The 23,405-nt window shown below is 41.7% G+C and overlaps 5 protein-coding genes and 1 long non-coding RNA gene across 6 annotated transcripts; 4 read left to right on the top strand and 2 right to left on the bottom strand.

Moving 5' to 3' along the window:
* Positions 1–902: 902 nt before the first annotated feature.
* SmydA-9 (SET and MYND domain containing, arthropod-specific, member 9) lies at positions 903–8,740 on the bottom strand. Its single transcript, XM_064680996.1, has 2 exons — positions 7,538–8,740; positions 903–1,660 (listed from the first exon to the last, which is right to left on the bottom strand). Exons 1-2 carry the CDS (start codon positions 8,387–8,389, stop codon positions 1,004–1,006), a joined length of 1,509 nt encoding a protein of 502 aa, XP_064537066.1. The 5' UTR covers positions 8,390–8,740; the 3' UTR covers positions 903–1,003.
* Positions 8,741–10,386: 1,646 nt separating this feature from the next.
* On the top strand, positions 10,387–10,912 carry LOC135427446 (sarcocystatin-A). The gene is made up of 2 exons (XM_064680968.1): positions 10,387–10,600; positions 10,671–10,912. Exons 1-2 carry the CDS (start codon positions 10,431–10,433, stop codon positions 10,867–10,869), a joined length of 369 nt encoding a protein of 122 aa, XP_064537038.1. The 5' UTR covers positions 10,387–10,430; the 3' UTR covers positions 10,870–10,912.
* A 1,934-nt stretch (positions 10,913–12,846) lies between these two features.
* On the bottom strand, positions 12,847–17,192 carry LOC135427597 (uncharacterized). Its single transcript, XR_010436091.1, has 5 exons — positions 17,014–17,192; positions 16,628–16,960; positions 16,359–16,559; positions 15,052–15,597; positions 12,847–13,030 (listed from the first exon to the last, which is right to left on the bottom strand). It is a non-coding gene; the product is annotated as an uncharacterized LOC135427597 (long non-coding RNA).
* On the top strand, positions 15,498–17,006 carry Obp8a (Odorant-binding protein 8a). Its single transcript, XM_064681144.1, has 2 exons — positions 15,498–15,600; positions 16,456–17,006. Exons 1-2 carry the CDS (start codon positions 15,511–15,513, stop codon positions 16,906–16,908), a joined length of 543 nt encoding a protein of 180 aa, XP_064537214.1. The 5' UTR covers positions 15,498–15,510; the 3' UTR covers positions 16,909–17,006.
* LOC135427593 (uncharacterized) lies at positions 17,049–18,110 on the top strand. The gene is made up of 2 exons (XM_064681143.1): positions 17,049–17,184; positions 17,236–18,110. Exon 2 carries the CDS (start codon positions 17,241–17,243, stop codon positions 17,859–17,861), a length of 621 nt encoding a protein of 206 aa, XP_064537213.1. The 5' UTR covers positions 17,049–17,184; positions 17,236–17,240; the 3' UTR covers positions 17,862–18,110.
* A 366-nt stretch (positions 18,111–18,476) lies between these two features.
* Flacc (Fl(2)d-associated complex component) lies at positions 18,477–23,092 on the top strand. Its single transcript, XM_064681128.1, has 3 exons — positions 18,477–20,013; positions 20,634–22,105; positions 22,219–23,092. The coding sequence occupies exons 1-3, from the start codon at positions 18,659–18,661 to the stop codon at positions 22,803–22,805; spliced, it is 3,414 nt and encodes a 1,137-aa protein (XP_064537198.1). The 5' UTR covers positions 18,477–18,658; the 3' UTR covers positions 22,806–23,092.
* The last annotated feature ends 313 nt before the right edge of the window (positions 23,093–23,405 follow it).

The following is a 23,405-nucleotide window of genomic DNA, read 5'->3' as shown; positions in this document are numbered from 1 at the left end:
AAATATGCAAATATAATAAACTTAACTGTTATACAATTTATTTGTTCTATTGAAAATGAAATATGGCGAACCTGGAACTGCAACCTGGGTTCAGAGAGGCATTGGTTCCAACCGTGAACCGAATCAATGAACCGTTTTTGTTAGATTTGCAGCCTAGCTTTTAATAATAATAATATGCTTTGCCTTTAAGGTTTGTAAGGGTATTTAATGTTCGTCACCTTGATTCAAAGACTTTTTGTTTGCTTTACCACAAAATACTCTCAACACAATATTTAAAAATTTTAATCTTTTGTATATTTTTGCAAAACGTAAATTTGGCAAATTTCATTTAAATTAGGATTTTAGTCAAAGTCAAATATATTTAAGAAGGCGAAACGAACATAAATTACAAGCTTCTAGTATGTAAGTGTTCCTTAGTATATGCCATTATGTGTGTGCACAGCGAGAGAGAGCGAGAGAGCGAGGGAGAGAGAGAGGGGTATAAATATAAAGGAGGCCGCCTTCTTGCGGCGACCCCAAAATAGAATAGATGCGGCCCCCAACTTTACGCGGTCTGCAACTTTTTATGGCAAATAAAACAAATATTAACAATTCAAATGAAAATCTTGTGAAAACTTGGGCAAACCAAACAAAAAAGCAAGAAACAAAAAAAATAAACAATAGCAAATCGAAAACAAGAAATATAATAATACAATAAAAAACATTTGCTGACATTGGGATTAGAAAACGTTTTGACAAATCGACGCTAAAGCCCCTGAAATTTGGAGATGCGTCATTTTCGGATTGTTCTTGGCAAAACTTTAATAGAAAACGTTCTCTATGTAAGTACATATATATATATATATATATATGTACATATATATGTATATTTAAAATGATTATAAATAAATAAATACAAATACATTTAAGTTCGGTATGATGCGACAAACAAAAACAAAAGTATATATATATTTAGAATAGACAATAAACGAACAAGTTGGATTTGCATGGCGACACTTGCCACTTAGGCCTGCTCCGCTGCAGGAGCTGCCAACGCTGCGGCCTCCGCAGCAACTGCAGCTGGCTCTGGCACAGCTGGAGGCGCAGCCGCTGCAGCCCCACCGTCGGCGGCCAGGGCCAAGGCAATCAGCTTGTCGGCCTCGGCTGCCCGCTGCTCGAGCTCGGCTAGGTGGCGCTGCTTTGCGGCCAGCTCCAGCTGCTTCTTGGCGCGCCGCTCCTCCTCCTTGTGCAGCTGTTGCTCCAACTGCGTACGCAATAGCGAATCGCCCAGTCCCAGCTTATCCATAATCTGCATAATGTCCCGACTGTAGCGCAGGCGTGTGCTCGACACCAGATCCTCGTTGCAGTCCTCGCGGCCCTGCGCGAGCCGCTGCAGCACCGACATCTTGGCATCGATCACCACATAATTGCTGCTGGGTATGAAGCTGTCGCTCTTCTCGTTCAAATAGTGCACCAGGGTGCGCAGCGAATTCGAATTGACCTTGGCATTGATGGCTCCGCTGGCAAAGTCCTGGGACTTCATCATCTGGGCATGCGTCGATTTCTGCTTGCACACCAGACAATTCCAGTTGGGATGCGGCAGCCCAGTTGTTTCGGGCACCACCAGGCCGCTGCACTTGGTGTCCCGACAGTACAGGCCCGATATGTAAGCGCCTTTCTCCTGTAATGTTCGATTTAGAGATCAAAGAGCACAGATCAGATCAGTGTTAGCATTTTTTTAGTAATTCGTATACAAATATTTGGCATTCCTTTGCGCAGATGCGCTAAAAATACGCAAAAATCGCCGACCACATATATACGACTATATACTATATACATACATATGTATATGTATATGCAGATCATAAATAATGTGACACATAAAAAACATGATGCTTATTAACAGATAGTATGGAACAGATCGCCGCGAGATTGACAAAAATCCGCCGGCCAAAGCTTTGGTATGATCGTGTGCTCCTGCTCCAAGGTTGGCCACGTCATCGTTCTTCAAATCCGATTTGCTCAGTTCGAGGCCTCTCTGAATATTTGCGCTAATTTGCAAGCCATAAATTTCAACGAAAAGTACGACAGTAATAAATTAATCAATTTTCCTTTGAATTTTGGACCTCGAATTCCCCCCCAAACCACAAACATGCATTGCCAGTTATTGTGTCCAAAATAATCTATTTGCAATACTTCAAAGGAATAATATATATATTATGTGTGCAGGAATATAATTGCGCTCTGCCAAGATAAAACTCCTCAGCAATATATGAATGTCAGTCTTTAAATTCTTTCATTTCCATAAACCAATCGTTACATATTCCAATTGTATATTCATTATTTGAAAGATCTTTTCCTTTTACGCATTCGATATCTGCATCAAGTCACGACCTAATGCATTCCTTTTCCTTTGAATTCTCATTCGATTTCAGTAAATGGACGCTCAAAGCGAAATGCGTAAATATATTTCTGTGGGCTCATATCGGAATTGATAAGAATATGCAAAGGAAGTGACATCTTTTTGGAAATGGTTTAGTTTTCTCAGATAAGGTTAAAAGCTATAACAGATAAGTCCAAAAATGTTTCACCGCATTCTTCAATTCCACCTTTACGAGCGTAAAGAAAGCTGGAAGTGATTCAGTGTGCCCAGAGGTAGTCACAAAATGGGCAAACGGGTAGATTGTTTTTGTGCAAAAATATGTAACATGCAGTAGGAAGCATTTCCGACCCCATATATACATATACATATATATTCTTGATCGGGACAACTAGCTGAGTCGATCTATGTCCTTTTATCTGTACGTCTATCTGTATTGATTCGGAAACTATAAGAACTTGAACTATAAGACTTGAAATTTAAAATATATATTTTCGCAAATCATATGCAGAACGAGTTTGTTATTGCTTTCGTTGCCTGCACCCGTTTCCATAATATCGATAAAAATCGATTTTAAAACAAGATTCTTAGCGATTATCAGAGATAGAGATGTCAAAACGTATTCCATCCCTACTAGCGGAAAATGAGTGGAAAACTGATTGCTTTAACTTAAAAGAACGAACTTGAGCGAGGGAAAAAACGGATAATATCAGCTAATTTATTAAGCACTTGGTGCCCTGCTGCCCACAGGCATAATAGAAAAGTTCACTGAACCAAATGAACTTGAGTCTTAGCCCCCACACGCCCCCCCTGCCCCTCGTTAACACTGATAGCGCCGCCCCAGGCAAATGATGTACTTAAGCGCCACAGCGTAGATTCTAGCGACTATTTCAAGCACTTGGTGGCGTTTTCAGAGGCCTTAAATTGCTTTCATAATTGGCCACTAAATTGTAAGTGAGTATCTGGGCATCCAAATAGATGTGTCCATAGACAGCGAATGTCAAATAGAAGAGCAAACGCGCATACATAGTTTAATATATAATTTACATATCAACATATATTTATATGTGTATATATAGTATGGCCGTGGCCAAGAAAAGCTGTTTATCCATTAAGACAGACATGCAAATGTCTGTGTATACAAATATACATATATGTATATGAATAGTGCATACGTATATATGCGCATGAAATATGCCAATAAAAAATTTAGAAGTCATAAAATGCGCGACAACCCAACTGTCACACAACTGGACGAGAGGCCCATTGATACGAGATAGATAGGGGCAGGGTGTAGGGTGTGTGACATCGAAATCAAATCAACATTCGCCAACGGATGCGGATACACGTAGGATACACAATCAGATACAGATACAGCTACAGATACACAGCCACAGATACAGATACATTTTGGAGGCATGCGAAATGTTCAAAATATTCATGCAAATTAAAAGCTTTTTGGAATCTACATATTTATTTGTGATTTAATTGAATTGCTTTCGTTGTTAAAAATAAACACACACACACACACACACAAATGATTTTGTTGTTGTTTTTGTTGTTGTTGTTCTTGTTGTTGTTTGTTGCCATTGTTTGTGTTGCGCGGCGCGTTTTGCAGCTTTTGCCACTTGTTGCGCCTGGAAGCTGAACAAATTTATGGCCCAGCCAACAAAAACAACATCCAGCAAATATTGCTTTTGTGTGTGTGTGTGTTATTGTGTGAGCGTGTGTGTGTGTGTGTGTGTGTGTGGTGTTTAATTGCTTTCGGATGCATTTCGATGGGCACAGGAAATCCTTAATGTAATTTTTCTTTGTTTGCTTCATGTGGCAGCTAGAAGCTGAGCAAATAGACAAAAAAACAAAAAAAGGAAGAAGAAAAACTACAATTTGGCATTTTCTTTTGCCATTTTCCATTGATAGATCGCGTCTCGATTTCAAATAATTTCCCATTATTATTGTGTACCCCTGTGCGCTATTTCCATTTCCCATTAAAATTGTACAATTGCAAAATCTCACGGTCAGCAATATTACAAGATTTATGCTTATTATTTAAGTTTTTATTATAGACATTACCATTTAATTGAGAATTCTGTTCAATGAAATTTTTGGTACTTGATTCCGAATTTTACGTGCTAAGTTGCATTCATTGCGGATATCGGTTGAATATATATGCATATAATCATATATATTAAATACAACTTGTTTGTGAATACAGCACAGATTTAAGCAATGGCAAGTTAATCATAGATCTAAAAATCTATGCATAATATTGTATATATATTTTCTTTTAATCTACCAAAGAGACATTTGAAAAGTTTCTCTATTGTTCATTTTCAGAATCTTATTTGTTAAACTCAGTGTTGTAATATTTTCGTCTGCTTGAACTATTTTCATCGTTACAGAGTCTAGGCTTAGTATGTAGCATATATCTCTCAATTGAATCAAGAAAGTTGGGTCTTATAGATTTCCCATATAGATTTTCAAATTGGATAAGACGTCATATTTCCCAGTGTTAATGCAAATGGTTTTTAAATATATTTGAGACTCACCAAATTTGATTGTTCGTGTCGTGTCGTGCGTGTTCATTCAACAAAAGAAAACACGACACGCGCTCAACACTAATTTGATGCAATCAAAACCAACAAAGAACGTCACATCGCATTTTAAATACCCTTGCAGACTTGTGGCTCTCATTTGGAAACTGTATTCCCGATCGGCTGCTTCCATAGCTAATCTATAGCCATGTCTTGTTGTACGAGGCGCCTAATAGAACCACGTAGGTCTGCAAGTTGTTGGTCTCCTGGTCGAAACTGGTTTCACCACAGTAGAGAGACACTTTCCGGGTGAGGGTACCAATTCTGTCGAGTCGGAATTAAGAAGGCCACCCGAGTCCTTTAGATAGTACCACGGGTTTGAGTAGTTCCCAAACAGTTTATTAAGTTAGGCATTCTTGTGTAATTATCACTCATGATCTTGGCTTCACTGAACGTTCTAGCCCTTACCAATTAGGTTTATGTAAAACCGTTAAACAAAGGACTTGATATATATATCAGATGTTTCTATAGCAGCCATATGAAATAGTACTGGGATGTCGATAGGATGTTTAAGCGATCTTATAAGAATCCCTTGTTTTCATATTCATCCTCTGCCGATTACTTCAAAAGAGGTTTATGATATAGGGGCTCGATATTGGTAAGATTTTGCTCATACATATGTGGGGACATAGAAAATAGTAAATGCCAAGTGTGTGCAAAAACTAGAAGCTATTTCATATAAGAAGTTAATTTATGTCAGCTATCTGAAATAGTGGTTCTATCCGGACTATATCGATTCGGCAATTGAAACTGATCGAGAATACTGTAGGGGATCGCAAATGTCTCCTTTTCTGCGTAACACATTTTGTGACAATATTAAAATACCCTGTGCAAGGGTATAAATCACATAGCACATCGCACAGCTCACAATGTGTATGTGCGAGTTCTTCTGTACTCGCTTGTGGATGAACAAGTGGTAAAAGTAGTTTATACAGCTGCTCCATCAGTCATCACTTTGGACCGTAAATCGCCCATGGGCCGCGATGTGTGTGCGCTGTGTTTTGCGTTGAAATTGCAAATCGTTGGCCACTCAATCAAGTCAAAACTGTTCGTATTTTCCTTATTTTCGGACAATCACTATTGCAATTGCAATTTGATGCAACTATCAAACTATCTCATAAATAATGTGCAAAATAAATCATTGACTGTGCAGACAACCTAAAGGAACCATATGAAAAGTCAGCTATAACATTTTGCTCACAGCCATATATTTGTTTAATATGCTACTTGTGCATCAAAATCAATTAGCTTGACTATTCTTAGTTATTTAAGTCTTGAAGTTTCCTTTGTTTCCTTTTCGCTGTGTAGCAAAACAAATAAACAAAGCTGCAAATTTGCAATACGTAGATAGAATACATATTTAAGCCTTTTTTTATTAAATTTTTTTTTTAAAATTGTTGTTTTTTAAGTTTCCATCTACATTGATCTTGCATCCTTGATAACCTAGTCATGCCAACATTTTAGATCTAATTTTCATTGTTGAATTCTTTCAGTTTCTAGATTCATTTCAGATCGTATATTCTCAGCTGAATTCTTTAAGATTCCAAATACGTTTGGGATTTTATATGCTTAGCTGAATTCATTAAGATTTTCGATTTGTTTTCAATCTATTATTCTTAACTGAATTCTTTAATAAAAACAAAATTCTAAGCTGAATTCTTAAAAATTCTAAAATTATTTCAGATCTAATTTTCTTAGCTGAACTCTTTAGGAGTTAGTTAAATTTTGTATATCTAATATTCTATTTCAATGAGATTCTGTCTCTAGTTGAATTTCAGATCCAATATTCCAATATGAATTCCTTAAGATTCCAGTTGATTTTCAGATCCGCAATATTGGTTTCTGAATTCTTTAAGATTCTAGCTTAAGTTCAGATCCAATATTCCTATCTTAATTCTTTAAGATTCTAGACTAAAAAATTTAATTCAAATTCCTTAAGATGTTTATGCTTATTTTTAGATCTAAAACTCTTAGCTGAATTCTTCAAGATTCTAACATTCTTATTAGTTGAATTCAAGATTCTAGATTTGTTTCAAATCTGAAATTTTAATCTAAATTTTTTAAGATTCTAGTTCAATTTGGGTTCTAACAATTTACGTTAAATTCTTAAAGATTATAGTTAAATTTCAAATCCAATGTTCTTAGCTGAATTCTTTAAATTTCTATATATATTTTATATCTAAAACTCTAATCTGAATTCTTCAAGATTTTAGATTTAATTCCGATTTAAAATTCTTTTCTGAACTCTTTAAAGTTCTAGTTGCATATCACACCTCATATTCTTATCAGGATTATTTAATTTCTTAATTTTCGTTAATTTCTTTAAGATTCTAGTTGAATTTCAACTCAAATATTCTTATCTGAATTTGTTAAGATTCTCGTCAAATATCACTCCTAATATTCTTATCTGAGTTCTTTAAGATTCGAGTTGATTTCAGGTCCAATATTCTTAGTTAAACTCTAGGATTTTCATTCTAGATGGACTTCAGATTTAATATTGTTTGTTAAATACTTTAAGTTTTAGTGTCAGTTTTTCCACATTTATGATCTACGCTTATCTGGAAACCGATCTTAGCCAACTTACCGTTGGGTCCGAGCAACGCGGACACTTGCAAGTGAAGCCCTTCTTCATCTTGAGGTACAGATGTCGTGCTATGTTGCCCGTGAAGAGCTTGGTATAGGTGGTGGTTATCTCCTCGCCCTCGGCAATGTCGACTGCGGCACGCACGATCATATTGTTTGTCTTCTCCTCGAAGGTGTAATACGAGTTGGGAATGCAATCGTGATTCATGACAGCAAACAGGGGATAGAGTGCGCGATATCTGAACTCCTGGTTGTCGGTGGTGCGATCTGTTGTCTTATCAAAACCATTCGTCCGGAGCACGGCAACGGTGCGATTCATGATCTCCACCAGCTTCTTGTCGGTGGGAAAGTTCTTAAAACATTTAGCGGCATTGCGCACCTCGGTGCGATGATTGTTATCCAAATTCGCCTGCAGGCAATAGATCAAGTCGCGCTGATCTTTGGTCAAGTTGATGGCACGCGCCACACACAGCAGACGTATTATCACGGAATTGGCCACATCCGGCTCGTTGGGACCCCACGATTTGAACATATCGCAGTCGGTCTTATGCTGTTTCTTTTTGGCGCACAGACTGCAGATGGGCAGGCCGCAGCCCTGGCGGCACATGAAGCGCGTATCGGGCAGCATTTTCAGGCAGATGCTGCACGCATTCAGCGTGTCCTCCTCTTGGGCGGCCAGGCCAATTAGTAGTGGACTGTCCTGAAAGATGATCTCGCCGCGCTTCAGTTGACGCGTGGCCATAACGCCACGGCCGGCTATCTTTGATACGCCGACCTCCCAGGCTGGATCCTTGTCCTTGAACGGCGCCAGATGCAGATCCAGCAGCTCCGAGGTGCGTTTCGGGCAAATCATAGTCAATGTCAAACACTTCAAAACCAGCTATAAATCAAACGATCTCACGAGCGTCACCAAACAAAAATTAAAAAAGAATTCAACAGAACTTTATTTATTTAATTATTTTTTTTTGTTTTTAACTTTTTGCTCAGTCCAAATTCGCAAGCTTTTTAGATATCAAAAAATTCAAATACTCGATTTTGTTCTCGATTTTGATCACTTGGCGCGTATTTCACGGCTGCCGTTCACAAACTGTCGCCGTTTTCCAGCCTTACATGATTTTTATGTGAAAAGTCGGAAAATGTTTCGCGCAAAAGCCCGAAAATTCGTGCGGCAATTCGGCTTGTGTGCCACGAGTCATTCGCCGATCGATCGAGCGGAGACGACGCAAGTGAGCAGTGGTCATGATGTACAGTGGATATTGGTCGTAATGATCATGATCATGATCATGATGATGATAATAATAATAATGATGATGACTTGATGGCTGCCAATGTTGCTAGTCTACTGAAAACTATTCAAACCGCCGACGCGTCGTGTATTGAACGAGTGCAAACCGCTTTCAGAAAGAGCAGGATAGACATTGGATCGACTGCGAGAGAGAGGGAGAGAGGGCAGACCAGATGCAACGACACCTACGCCCCAGTCAAAATACAGTTCCCCAACAGTTCCCGGCCCGTTTGGGGGTATCGCCGGCGTCGTCACACTCAAAAGGCGAAACGGATTACAAGTGTTAAGCGCAAAGATCTGGCAAATAGAACGGGGGCCACAGCCCATAGCTGACAGCAACGGCTGCGGATGTCTGTTGCTGGATGGATTGATGTATAAGCCATGGGTCCCAGAAACGAGCCCGAATCCCCGAACGGTTGAATGTCTGCCAGTTGAATGGACAGCGACGTGCCACCGGGACAACGGGGCAGCGGGGCAAGGGGCATGGATTTGTGCAATTTTGACAGCTCGCTGGAGTTGCGCCAAAAATGCCACCGCCAATGGAGTGGAATCGGACCAGGGAGGTGGCTACCCGAGAGTGGGGAAAAACATACTCGACAAGCTTAAATCATTTGACATTCTTGCTAAAATGTTTGTTCTTCTTCCCGTACTCGTGCTCGTACTTTGATGCGATCCGCAATTAATCGTCGTCATCCTATAATAGCGACTCATCCATGTATAATTACGGAACGCATTGTACACGACAGCCCCAGGAAGCAATAGCCTCGATCAGCTAATCAATTTACGAGGTTAAATATAATTATTATTGTCAAAATTATTCTTGGAATTATTTGTCTGGTCGCTGGCAAAAATGAAAGCGCATAGCAAGAGATAGGCCCCACTTTGAAGTGGAGATAGGCCTAATGAGAGGGTTTTTAGTGTATGATACCAGCCCCCCTCCGAAAAAAAGATTCCCAATCTTATTATTATTATAAATATAGATTTATAGCTCCGCTTAACTTCATGAACTTAATCGCAAACTTACCCATATGTCTTAAAAGGTATTTAATCTTCGACGTGCCTTGCTGACTTCGTGAAAAAGTATTTAAGAGCACTTGGCCCGGGCAATGCCGGGCAAATCGAGCTACTATACATATCTTCTTAATTCTTATGCTCATGTTTTATATATTCCTTAATTATTTATAGTCCTATGCAAATAAGAATCCATTTGCCTCTAAAATCAATTAATTTTTGACATTTATTTAACACGTTACAAATAATTATGCAAACATCCATTTCCGATGCTACTTTTTTTAAATTCAAACAATTAATTTTAATTAGGCAAAACATAAAGCGTATTCTCGAGTCTTTAAAGCACACCAAATAATTTTTTATAAAAGTGTTCTATTCTTTCTTTTTCTTCTTCTATTTAATTCTTAAGTATATTCAAATATTTTATTAATTCATGATTAAGATTTAATCAGCACGGGTCAAGAGCTAATCAAAGTATATACTATATACAAGCCAAGCTGCTGCAGTTGATAACGCGTAAACTGATGCCTATATAAATTGAGTGCACATCGCTTTCTAGTCAGTCTATATGTGACATTAGGCAGCTCCGAAGATCAAGATGTTTGTGGCAAAGGTATTGTTCGTCTGTGCGGCTGTTGTGCTGGTCAGTGGCTATCCCCTGGCACTTGGTGGTCCGCGACAGCTGAGCGAAAGTGAAATTGAAGAGGCTACAAATACGCTGCAAAAATCTCTGACCAAACTGGCCGCTGGTGAAGGACCCAACTACCGGTAGGCATCAGAACTCCATAATTCGTTAAAGACCAGCGCTCTAAAGATTCAACGTTTCTCTTTTGTATAGTATCTCGAAGGTTTTATCGGTAACCACACAGGTCGTTTCGGGTTCATTGGATAAATACAATGTGGAGCTTATCGATAGTAATGGAGATAAGAAGGTGTGCAACGTTGAGATCTGGGGTAGGTCTTGGCTGCCCAACGGCATTGAGGTGACCTTCGACTGCCCCAATGAAGAGAAGGTGATTAAGAACCATAGCGCCTAGGTGTGGGCTACAAGAAATAAATATTGCAAGTTCTTCTAACTAATTAAGACGTCTTTTAATTGGATTATTTTAAATTAACAGATATTTATAATTGTGTAAATACAACATACATATCTATGTGTATATAGTAATTGGGCTGATCTTTCTATAGACGGTTTTGTGTATAAAGATCATAATATCTGTAGTCTGTGTGAGTATTTCCCTGGTGTTATCATGATGCGATGTTCGATAAGACACCAAGACAGTGCCTAATATTGAAAACGAAGAAATAACTGATTAGAGCCTAATCATTAGAAATACATGGGGTTTACCCGATGTATGTAAATGACTATGTTATCACAAACAAACAAACAAACAAACAACAAACCCATGATAACAATAATTAAACTGTCCTCATTAAACGCTCCCATGTAACAATTGAGATTCGTTAAACAAAATCCTATTGTTATGATCGCCACTAGTTTGTACCAGAAATGACAAAAAAAAAGTGTACCAAATTCGATGAAAAGTACCATATACCTAAGTATAAGTATAAGTATAAGTATAAGTATAAGTATAAGTATAAGTATAAGTATAAGTATAAGTATAAGTATAAGTATAAGTATAAGTATAAGTATAAGTATAAGTATAAGTATAAGTATAAGTATAAGTATAAGTATAAGTATAAGTATAAGTATAAGTATAAGTATAAGTATAAGTATAAGTATAAGTATAAGTATAAGTATAAGTATAAGTATAAGTATAAGTATAAGTATAAGTATAAGTATAAGTATAAGTATAAGTATAAGTATAAGTATAAGTATAAGTATAAGTATAAGTATAAGTATAAGTATAAGTATAAGTATAAGTATAAGTATAAGTATAAGTATAAGTATAAGTATAAGTATAAGTATAAGTATAAGTATAAGTATAAGTATAAGTATAAGTATAAGTATAAGTATAAGTATAAGTATAAGTATAAGTATAAGTATAAGTATAAGTATAAGTATAAGTATAAGTATAAGTATAAGTATAAGTATAAGTATAAGTATAAGTATAAGTATAAGTATAAGTATAAGTATTTTTTAATTAATTTTAATTTTAATTTTTAATTTAATTTTAATTTAATTTCCCAAAAAAAGGTCCAGTGTACCATGAATAAATAAAGTGGTAGTTTTGGTACATTTGTACCAAATGTGACTGCCGTGCTTTTAGTCGATGCGTTTGCCAACACTTTCGACGAACTCAGCGAAGCACGTGCACACATATACACACACACGCACACATTTTACTTTATGCAGATATCTGTTCCCACTGCACGAATTTTGTTCTAGATTATTTACATATCTGTTCCCACTGCAAGCGAAGAGTTGCATCATCGCATGGTATTTGTGAAACTCACACGCTAACAATAGATATTTATGTTTTAAAAGTATATGCGATAATATGTTTATGTGTGGGCAATCATGTGCAGCCCGAAAGTGCTCAGTATTTGTTAGATTTTGATTGAAAACAGCATGACAATTGACAATCGCCCATGTTGACACCGCCTCCTATATGCACTCATAATTTCTTCCCCTATGACCAGTGCAGGCCGTGGGCTCACGCGCACAAAATTGGTCAGGTGGCGGCGCAGACAGCCAAATTGGCTAAGATCGTTGGCAATGCGAACGATTTCCGTTGCCGGCTACTAATGCCAACAACAACAGCAGCAGCAACAACAACAACAACAAAAAGCTTAAACAAAAACAACTTTAATTTAATAAAATTGAAATAAATGCCAAACAAATCAAGCGCGAGCGACTCGTGTACCAAGTTGTTGTTGCTCTGTTATTATTAATTGCGATTCTACGACAAAAATGCATAATAATGTATTCGAAATTCAAAAACTGCAAATACCTTGCGAAATGCTCTGCACAGCTCAAGAACAAGTGAAAATTGTTGGCGCTTTCACGCGTTTTCGATACGCGCCGTTGGCATTTGAATATTTGACGCCATCGCCATCGCTATGTCATCGGCCATGTCAAAAATTGTCGCCCTAATCCGGCCGCACCACACTCCCAAGACTCATCCGCTCTCCAGCCTTGTCACAGGCCAAGCATTGAACATTGCGCATTCGCTCCATTGGCCCATGTGCATCCTAGCCACAGTATCATGTGGTCAACGCTTCCGCTGAGGAAAACTAAAAAAATATAAAGAAAATGCAAAAATAAAGCACAGATCTGAAAAGCACCTCACAAACACACACACACACACGGATGCACACACACTCGTACGCCGCGTGGGCCGAATGCAACAAATTGCTGTAGATGCCCCCAAAGTCAAAAGGTGGGAGTGCTGCGGCGAAAAGTGGCTCGACTGCAGGATACCCCATACGAACGAGCGTATCACAAGTAAAGAGTTTACTATTAGACTATGACATACCCTGTACAATTCTTACAAGTATCATACGTAGATCTGCAGGCCCCCAAAAACTAACCTGTGGCTTGGTTTACGGCTCGAAGCGAGTTCCTGCCTTTAAGTTCGATTTGTGAAGCCTCGAACCCTCATTTTGATTCAAGCCTTAGTTTGTCATATTGCCCGTTCTATGGTAAATATTGCAAACCCTAGATATTTTCATTTAGAAGTTGCGGGTTAAATTTGAGCTCTTCCCAAAATTGGCATCTACCAAACATGGTTGGATATATCCAATGGTTGGGGCCCTAGCTCTTATCTATGCTTTACCTTAACTCTTCTTAAACATTTTGGTATCAATAACTTACCAGGCAGTTCAACTGCCTTGTAAATATTTATTAACCAGCTATGCAGGGTTGCCACCTTGCAATGCAAATGTTATAAGTTACCGTTAGCAGTCAACAAAGCCTGCTTGCTAATTTGATTAGGGTATATAAAATCTAAAATAATATTTTGAAATATATTAGACAAAATATCTATGAAAATTTGCTGAAAATTTGAATGCAGCTCGCCGTGTTGCTGTTGCTGTTTTAATTTTCAGAGTCAATTAAAAATTGTTAATTTTACTTATAATTTTAAGGTAGGAAAATGCAATGCGACCAACACGACGGCAGCCAGAAAAAAAAAATTGCAATTAAAATATTTGCGCGACTTTGTCACGACGACGACGACGACGCCGACGGCGTCAGTTGATGTCGGCAAATTTGGCGTTGAGTTGACATACCCAGCATACCCTGTACTCCCCCAACCGACCCCAACTGACAGTCAACTAGTGTGTGCCATGTAAATTGAGAATTGTTTTTGTTTCTTGCTCCGTTGCAAGCATAAAAATTAATCTATAAACCATCTGGATGTGTCTAGATATTTGGTAGAGCTTATAAACATATATGTATACCTAAGTTACAGGTAAAAGTTTAAGTATTTTTTAAGGAAACTTGGCCGTTTTGAATTCGAACTGATGGAGCTGCAATTAAATGTACTTTACTATCCAAAATACCAAAATTCGATTAGACCTTGAAATGATTGCTAGTAAAATTTGATTTTAATATGCGGAAATATATGTGTACAGAATAGCGAGGCAAGATCATTAAAATCATTTTTGTAGCTCAGTAAAAATATGTTTTAAGTACATAGTTGCGGCTGCAACAGAAAGTAGACGTACGTACAAGTTTTTATAGGTCAGCTAATCACAAAATAGTTCACATTATATGATGAGATGAATAGGTTCTATTAATATTAAGCTCTTCATTTTTTTTTTTTGTTATGTAAACTTAATTATGTAAAGTTTGAACCTTCAAGGAATATCACAATACACATATATCTATGGCATTTCTGTGTACCGTATTTCTGACTGGCTGATCTTGCAACATGGCTAAACTTCATTTATTTCAATGTCAAATCCGCACGGACATTTAAAAAATCTTGCAGCCAAGTGCCAGCACGATCCCAGGCCCAGGCCCAGATCCGCGTGCACAAGCTGATGGTGATCGCATCCAGATGCCAGGCCCCAGCCTTGGAGATTTGCTAAAGTTCTATTCGATTTTAATATACTTAAACGCAATCAATTTTAATGCGCTCGTTTCGGCTGCCTGTCGAATCGAATTCAATTTGATTTGCTTTTCGATGTGAACTTGCGCTGGGGATTTGGATATGGATATTTGGCTTCTGCGCCATTTGCAAGATCACCACCGAAAAATATCAAATACAGAATATATATGTGTACATATCTAGATATATTTATATACATACATATTTAAAAAGAAGGAGAAAACCGAAAAATTCTTGTTTACAAGCAAATACAAGTGTGGAATCTTACAAAAATGTTGCCGCTGCGTTCCATATGCACATGATCCGCATAGACGATCATCCACAACACACATGAACACAGTTTGTGAATACCTCTATTATATGCCCGACTTATGTGTTAACATAAAACAGATGACGAGCGGCAGCTGTGACTGCCAATCCAATCCGATCCAATCCAATTCGATTATTGCCTACCCCCAACTGGATACGGTTCTGGCTTCATCTACGTACGTTACGTGCCAAATGCCAAATGGCTGACGTCATTCCTGCTGCAGTCGTCTGGGTTCGGGTGCGGGGGGAGGGGGCTAAGTGGGGGTTTGCGGGGCAATAACAATGGCCATCAACGCTGTTGTTCATGATGCTGATTCTTGATAAGCGCAATCAGCAATTTACAGATGCTGTATGCCTTTATCCACATGTTGCGCTCAGTCCGGCTCCATCGGTGGACCCGAGATGACAATAATACGAAGGCTGATCTTGTTGTCGGTGCTGGTGAGCATAAATCTATTTATTATGTATCTAATATATTATAACATACACTCGCTTAGTGTATATTAATTTAAAACAAATATGAATGCTCTATGAGTTACTTAAGGGGTTAACATAGTATACTCAATTTTATCTTGCTTAGCTCTTTTTTTTTGTAATTTTTATGTACCTTACGATTACGTACTAAAAACCTGTTTAAACAAATCGTAAACCCAATTAACTTTGCATGTACAGTAGCGGACGAAAAATCCGGACAGGAATAAAACTAGCTTAGCAATATTAGCTTAATTTTATTTGAATGATTAAATATTCAAATGTTCGGTTTCTTTCTGATAGGAGAAAACTCACTTCGAATGTTTTTTAACTGATCTTCCGTTGTCCTATTCGGAATTACCTTCCTTTTTTGATTCGGCTACATCAAATTTTTTAAGGAAATTTTATCTTATCTTCAAAATTAAAGACCTATCATTTTGTGAGAATATATATCAATATATATTTATTTTAAGATGAGGTGCATTAAATTGTACCGAATATTTGTAGTCAGAAAAAATACACCGTAGCGGTAAAAAAAAGGTATGACGATCGTACTTAACAATGAACAATGGAAAAGTGGTTGTTCGAATTTTTTGTCCGCCATTGTATTTTGACAACTATCAAGCGTTCTACAGCAGTAAAAGATTGTACTTTACCGTAAACGTACCTACAACGATTACATGAACAAGAGCATCAAATATGGAAACAGTTGCAGCCTACACACATACATGCATACTTATTTGGGTCCCCACAAAATCCGTTAATTTGCTCAGCAAGTTGTTATCGATAACGATAAATATTTAACACCAGTTTTATTTTCCGCAGTTCGCACTGCTGACACGTGACTGCCTGTTGCTTGCAGTGCCTACGCCGACTTCATCAGCAAGGTCCGCCCAATCGCTGGCAATTCTCCGTGCTCGAGATGACTGCTATCGCAGCGAGAGGATTAGCTTAGACCAGCGACTGGCGCTGGAACGACAGCAGTACAAGAACTTACCGTATGTTCACCGTTATGTCTACTGCTTCTGGACGCGCCTACAGTTATGGCAGGATGGCATTGGCTTTGATGCGATGCGCATTATCGAGAGCTTTGGTGGCCCGAGACGGTTGAATCTCGAGCAAACTGTGCCGGCCATTAACAGCTGCAATGCGCATGCTCGCCGCTCCTCCCGGACCGTGCTTGACTGGTGCTATGGCGCGTTTGTTTGTGTGCTGCGGACGCCAGTGGGGGATTGGTATCGCCGGCACATGCAGGACGTAATCAATGGCAACGCTTAGCTTTAATTGCCTCAGCAGGTTTCGTTCCAAGGGAGGAGGTTGGTCGAAGGATCTGCGTTGTTGGATTGTATAATGTCTATGAATAATAAAAAGCAAAATACGTGCCTTTTATTTTGGTGTTGTATAATCGGTTTTGAAATTCAAATTCGTCGGCCCTTATACATACATACATCCATACATACATACATACATATATTAGCCAACCTTGAAAATCTAGTGTTATTCGCTCTAACTAGAAATAAGTACAGTAAATTCGATTTTCGATAAATAAATTTGGTGAGGATGGACCAATTGTCCCATACCTAACTGATTTTTGCCTTTTTACAGCTTTGATGCACATTCATCTGCTGGTTGTTCAGACACTTGGAAGTCGTAGTAGACTTGGGCAGCAAAATTCAATAAATTTTATACTGAAGGCTTTGACAAACGAATCTGAAAACCCGGTTAAGATGGAAAATAGAAAACTGCGCGACTTTGGAAAAGCGAAGGAGGACACAATTGATACAATCTCTAATGATGGCAGCACCACGCGCACACTGAAGTCGAAGATAATGGATTCGAACGCCCCATTGGATGTAACTGGCACCGGAACAGATACTATAACCGACTGTGTTGCAAAGCTACCAGAGGAGCAAGTAGCCGATGCTGCACAGGGTAAAAAGCAGCATCAGCAAATTGATGAAAAGGCCGGAGGCAATCAGCAGTCGTCTGGAGGGCATGATGCCGCCGATAAAGGTCAGGCTCAGGAGCAGCCAAAACAGAAGGGCTGCGACAAGTGCGGCAAGAAGTTCGGCCTGACCGGCGGGTTCTCCTGCCGTTGCGGCGGCACATTTTGTGCCTTTCATCGCTATAGCGATCGCCACGATTGCAGCTTCGATTATCGCGAAATGGGCGCCAGCGAAATACGCCGTGATAATCCGTTAGTTGTGCCCGAAAAGCTGCGCAAGCTCTAGCGACTGAGCATCTTAACGCCGGCTTGGCCCTTCTTTCAATTGCAGTTGTTATTGTTATATATATATATTTTTGTTTAATAATTTTTTTGGCATGAGCTGAGCTAAACTGCATTCACCACAAAACAACACACAATAGAAACCGAGCTAGCGCAAATACAAAACACAGAGAACATGTACAACCAAAACCAAAAACAACGAGGCATAGCATAATGTACAATAAATCTTACTAATGTAGCATTATTGTAAAACCACCCACCAATTCCGAATAAGCTGAACGCCTCGAAATTCTATCAGAGGCAACTGGCTATTTGTTATATTGTTATATTGTAAATAGCAACTAACCGTTAGCTATAGCTAGTCCTCAGTTAAGTAATAAGTACATGTGCCTAATGTTTAGAAAATAGAAATAAATAAATATTTAAGTGAATTCTTAGAATATTGCTTGATTTTCTGGAAATTTTTTCGCAGCTTTCAATAACGTTCAAATATTTGACATTCAAATATATATGTTAGGCGAACCCTTTGGCGCCCTCTTTGTGTGTTTGCACACCAGCGACATCTGTTGGCAACAGCGAACAATTCTGCCAACGCATCGTCAGAGTGGAAAATGTATCGATAAATTGATGAAAATGCAAATCTAAATTAGAAAAATAAATAAGCTGACAAATTGTAGCTACAAAATTGCAAAATAAACGACGCCAAACGATAAACATAAACATCAACAAAAAACATTGGAGTCGACGAAAGCGCGCGAATTGTCCACTCGACTTGTGTTGTTCACATTAATGCGCATTTAAATGGAGATGGAGAAAAAAGCCAAAGACCAATTGCGTCGCTACAAGAAATCACGGCACACACACTCCAGCAGCGAAAGCTCCAGCACGGACACGGACAGCGGCAGCAGTTCCTACAGTAGCTCAGACAGCGAACGCGACCATCATGGCCATGCCCATCCGCATCAGCGTGCCGCCGAGCGCCATCATCGGAAGAAGAAGAGCTCGCGGCGTGCGGGCAGCACGTCGTCAGGCGACGAGCGACGGAAGCGCGATAAGCGTGATCGGGAGCGCGATCGTGATCGGGACAGAGATCATGTCCAGAAGAAACTGGTGGCCAAGCGCAATCACATCAAGCGTAAGCTCAAGGAGGCGCGTCTCAAAAAGCGAGCCGCCGCCGCGCTCAGTGGCCACGGCCATCGCGCCCTCTCGCCGGCCACACAGGCCAAGCTAAAGAAGTTGGCGGAGCGCAAGCATTTACGGGCCGCCAGCAAAGAGCAGCGCGAAAAGCTGCGCGGAGTGCATCGCGATCGGGAGCGAGAACGGGAGAGGGATCATCATCGCTTGGGCAGCAGTCGGTCGCCGACGGGCGTCTCCAGCACCACGACCACCACCAAAATACGCATACATCAGGATGTGGTGGGCAAGCGGCAGAAGAGTCCGTGCCCCGGCTCGGGCTTAGGTCCAAACGGCACGCCCGCCGCCCGTATGCATCATCAGCTAATGTCGCGCGAGAAGATCATAATACAGACGCGTGCACGGGGACGCACACCGTCACTGGAACGTGAACGGGAGAGGGAGCGAGAACGGGAGCGCATCGAGCGTGAAAGGGAGCGGGAGCGAGAGCGCGAGCGTGTGGAACGGGAGCATGACCGGCAGCGGCACGAGCACAAGCTGCAGCGCCATGATGATCTATCGCTGCGGGAACGTGAACGGGATCGCCGCGATCGTGAACGGGAACGTGCCGAACGCGAGGCGGCCCGTGACAAGGAGCGGGCAGAGGCATTGGCACGCTGCCAGGAGCGGCAGCGGGAGCGTGAGCGTTTGGCACGCGAAAAGATGCGTCGCCAGGAGGAGGAGGAGGGCAAAAAACCATACGGCGGTGCTGGCGTACGGGATCTGGACATGCCAATGCCATACGGCAGCCGCGAACGTTCGCTGGAAACAGTGGAGCGCACGGGTCGACATGTCCGCGACAAGCGCGACCTGGATGTGTATGAGCGTGAGCAGGAATTTATCGAGGCCGAACGACACGGCTTGATCGACGAGATGCGCCGCTATGGCGGTCAAAGACGTCGCGAGCTCAGCCCCTTGCCCGAGCACTATCCGCCGCGCTTGCGAGATCCACGCGATCTCTACTCAGAGGAGGAACGAGAGCGGTAACAACAATACTCCTATTTAACCACAAAATCATAACAGTTACATATGCTAGTTGATCCAATTACAGTGATTGGAGCGAGCCGTAGTTGACCCACCCATGTCCTAGCTCAAACTCTACATTTCGGTTTTCGTAGGCCACGTGCAGATCAAGTTTGTTGGCCTGTGGGTTACCACTTTGATACTAGCTGGTATTTCCCGGTCTTGCCCGGATCATGCTCTGCTTCATTTGGCTTCAAATTTTAGACTTAAATTTGTTCACCCATTTTCGATCTTTGGAAAATTAACTGTACTATCTTGAGCTGCAAGTCTCAAGTTATTATTTTACATAGATATTTTAAATGTTGGGTTTTGAGTGTGGAACACGTATCGCATGAATTTCCACTGAGATCTTTGAAAATCAGATTCAAGCCGAAAAGATGGTTTGCAAAAAAGTCGCAAGTTTTCCGGACATTTTCGGCTGGAATTTCCCACCTTCATCACAATTAATGAGTCAGTATATAGATTTGACTTCTTTTTATACTTTCTGTTCGATTCTATAAGCAACGGAACTTGCAAGTTTTCAGCCCCAAAGAAATTCATCTCATATCAATACCTATTTGAACTCAATTCCTATTTGCAGGGCCTACAAGCGTGCGTATATGGATGCACGCTACTCTAGGGAGCGTGAGGCGTGGCTGGAGGCGCGCGATCTGCGCGACTATCGTGAATTGGGCGCGGATGAAGCGCTCTATCCAGAGGAGCGAGAGCGCATTTTACGTGAACGTGAGCGGGAGAGAGAGCGAGAACGCGAGCGTTTGCCGTCACGCGGTGATTATCGCGCCGAGTGGGAACGCGACTGGGATGATGATGTAGGCGGCGGTGGCAGTGGCGGTGCAAATGGCAACGGCACGCCCGGACGCGCCAGCGGCTTCGTGGGTGGCCCCAAGCGGCCGAAGCCGCCAACACAGCAAACATCACAGCAGCAGCATCATTCCGCCTCGGAGCCCGATTGGGATGCAGATGAGCGAGAGGAGTGCGGCGATAATGGTGTCGGTGTGGTTAAGAATGAGCCCGCCTGGCTGGAGCATGATCAGCGCGAAAAGCCGCGCTCATGGCAGCAGTCGAACAGCGACTGGCGGGACAGCGACGAGCCGAACTTTGGGCGAAACAATGGAGCTGGCGTTGATGTGCAACCGCCGCATCATCCACCCTCACCCTCGCCGCATCATCATGTGCATCCACGTGGCGAGCGAGGCGGAGGACGCGGCTTCCGTCGTGGTGGTGGCGGCGGCGGCCCAGGGCATGGCCATGACCATGGCGAACGTGGCTACAGGTCGCACCCACCGCCACTAATGACTCTGCCAGTGCAGCCACCAGGTGGCTATCATGGTGGCGGTGGCAGCGGGCGTGGCTTTCCGCACAAGCGCATGCCCTATGGAGGCGGTGTTGGCGGCGGCGGCGGCGGTGGCTTTCTCAAGAAGCATCCACATATGCCGCCAACGGCCGCGACTACAGCAGCGTCTGCTATCCAGGCGCTGCCGCACGCCCAGCCCAAGCCAGGTAATGCCGCGGCACAGGCCAGTGCTGTAGCAGCAGCCACCACTGCTGTGGCGGCAGCCAAGGCTGCAGCACAGAGCGCTGCCAATGCCACCACCAATCCGGGCATATTGGCGCAAGTTAGCAAGCTGCCAAACATCAAGCAGGAAGATGCATCCGAGGACTCGGCGGGCACATCGGAGCTTGGCCAGAACACCGGAGCTGGTGAGCCAGCATCGGAGCTATCCACAGATACGTCCATACGCCAGCTGAAGGAGGAGCCAAAGCCAAACGGCGAGCTAAGCGAGATCAGTGACAGCGACGATGATATACTCAACAAAACGGATAAAGTGAAGCCCAAATGCGAGCTGCAACTGGATAGCGCACTAGCTAGCACCCAAGAGCTCTCCACCGACACGTTGTCCACCAGTGAAGAGCTTAACAAAGGCGAAACACAGCCTCAGTCGCAGACACAGGCACAGGCACAGACAAACATTAAAAGTGAGGAGGTGGACGAGGTGCTGGACTTTGAGGAGATATCAGATGGCGAATTGGAGGAGGATGCTAGGCACAAGGGTAAGAGACAGCAACAGCGAGAGCTCTAACATAAGAATGGATAAATGAATCCTAAGCAAAGTTTGATTCAGGATGACAGCACAAAATTTTAATTCATGCACTTCGCTTTGCAGGCATTGGTGATGCTTTGGGCGTCGACTGGCAGGGTTTAATTGCGGAGACGCGACAGCAGGCGACAGAGCATGCAGCACAGCAGGGCTCCGATCGGAACACCTCCGCCAAGCAGCGCTGGCAGCCACATCGCGTGCTGCTCGACATGGGTATCAGTTTTGGCATGGCCGGTCCACAATATGCCCGTCGCATTATTGAGGACGCGCGTCAGCAGCTGCTGCAGGAGGAGCAACAAGCGCAGCAGCACCAGTTGCTGGTTAAAACGGAAGCCAATAGCGATTCAACGGAGCCCAGCAAAACGCCACCAGCACATGACTATCGCGAGTTGCTGGATACCGAGCATGTGGAGCCGCTGGCCTGTGTCCAGATGGGCTTGCGCAGCGCAGCTGCCGAGCGACAGCGCTTGGTGGGTAATGTCTGCGGACCGGGCAGTCGTGCATTGAGCGCTCGCCAAGATTTACGTTTGCGCCGTCAGCTGTGCGGCCTGCCCGCCCGTGAATGTGACTTTCCACGCAACGTGCCCATTGTCAGCGAGGGACTACGTTCATTGGCCATGCACATGTTCCAGCGCACCCTCGATGTCAAATGAGATCCGATCGCTCGGCGTCGGCTCGAGCAGTTTAGCTATAGACTAGATATACAAATCTATATGCAATGTCCAAATAACATCCCGATCGGCGATGACATTGAAGATAATAATGACGATTAAGAGTCTGTTTGAAGATCATGCCTAATATGGTAATGCGAGCAAGGTCACTTGTGCTTTACCCTAAATACCTTAATACTGTCCGAGATTCCAATAATTGTAGCTATCAAATCAAACAATATTAATGTATATTCGTGGATCAATTGAATTAAAAGTAAATATTGTTCCAATTGTCCTAAAGATAATTTGTAGGCCAAATCATAAAACATAAAACAAAACAGCGTTAGAGACATCGTATACTGGACCCTGTAAAAACGATATGCAATTCAAGTTATTAGCGCTACCCGTTATGGGAAAATTCTCTTCTTTTTAGATGCGAACCGCCTTTCTATGAGATTTTCATCATTTCAAGCAATACATGACTATAGAGCATTATATTTTTCGTAGCTAATATGACTCGGACTTCCTCTATCAAGCGACTGTCTCTCTCTCTCTCTCTCTCTCTCTCTCTCTCTCTCTCTCTCTGCCTCGTATCGTAGTATC

This window comes from Drosophila montana, unplaced genomic scaffold, assembly GCF_035044405.1.
Source record: "Drosophila montana isolate Dmon_TW-CO22-7 unplaced genomic scaffold, ASM3504440v1 contig_2178_1, whole genome shotgun sequence".
In the NCBI taxonomy this organism is placed as follows: Eukaryota; Metazoa; Arthropoda; class Insecta; order Diptera; family Drosophilidae; genus Drosophila; species Drosophila montana.
The sequence above is the reverse complement of the archived record's forward strand: the minus strand, read 5'-3'. Positions and strand labels throughout refer to the sequence as shown.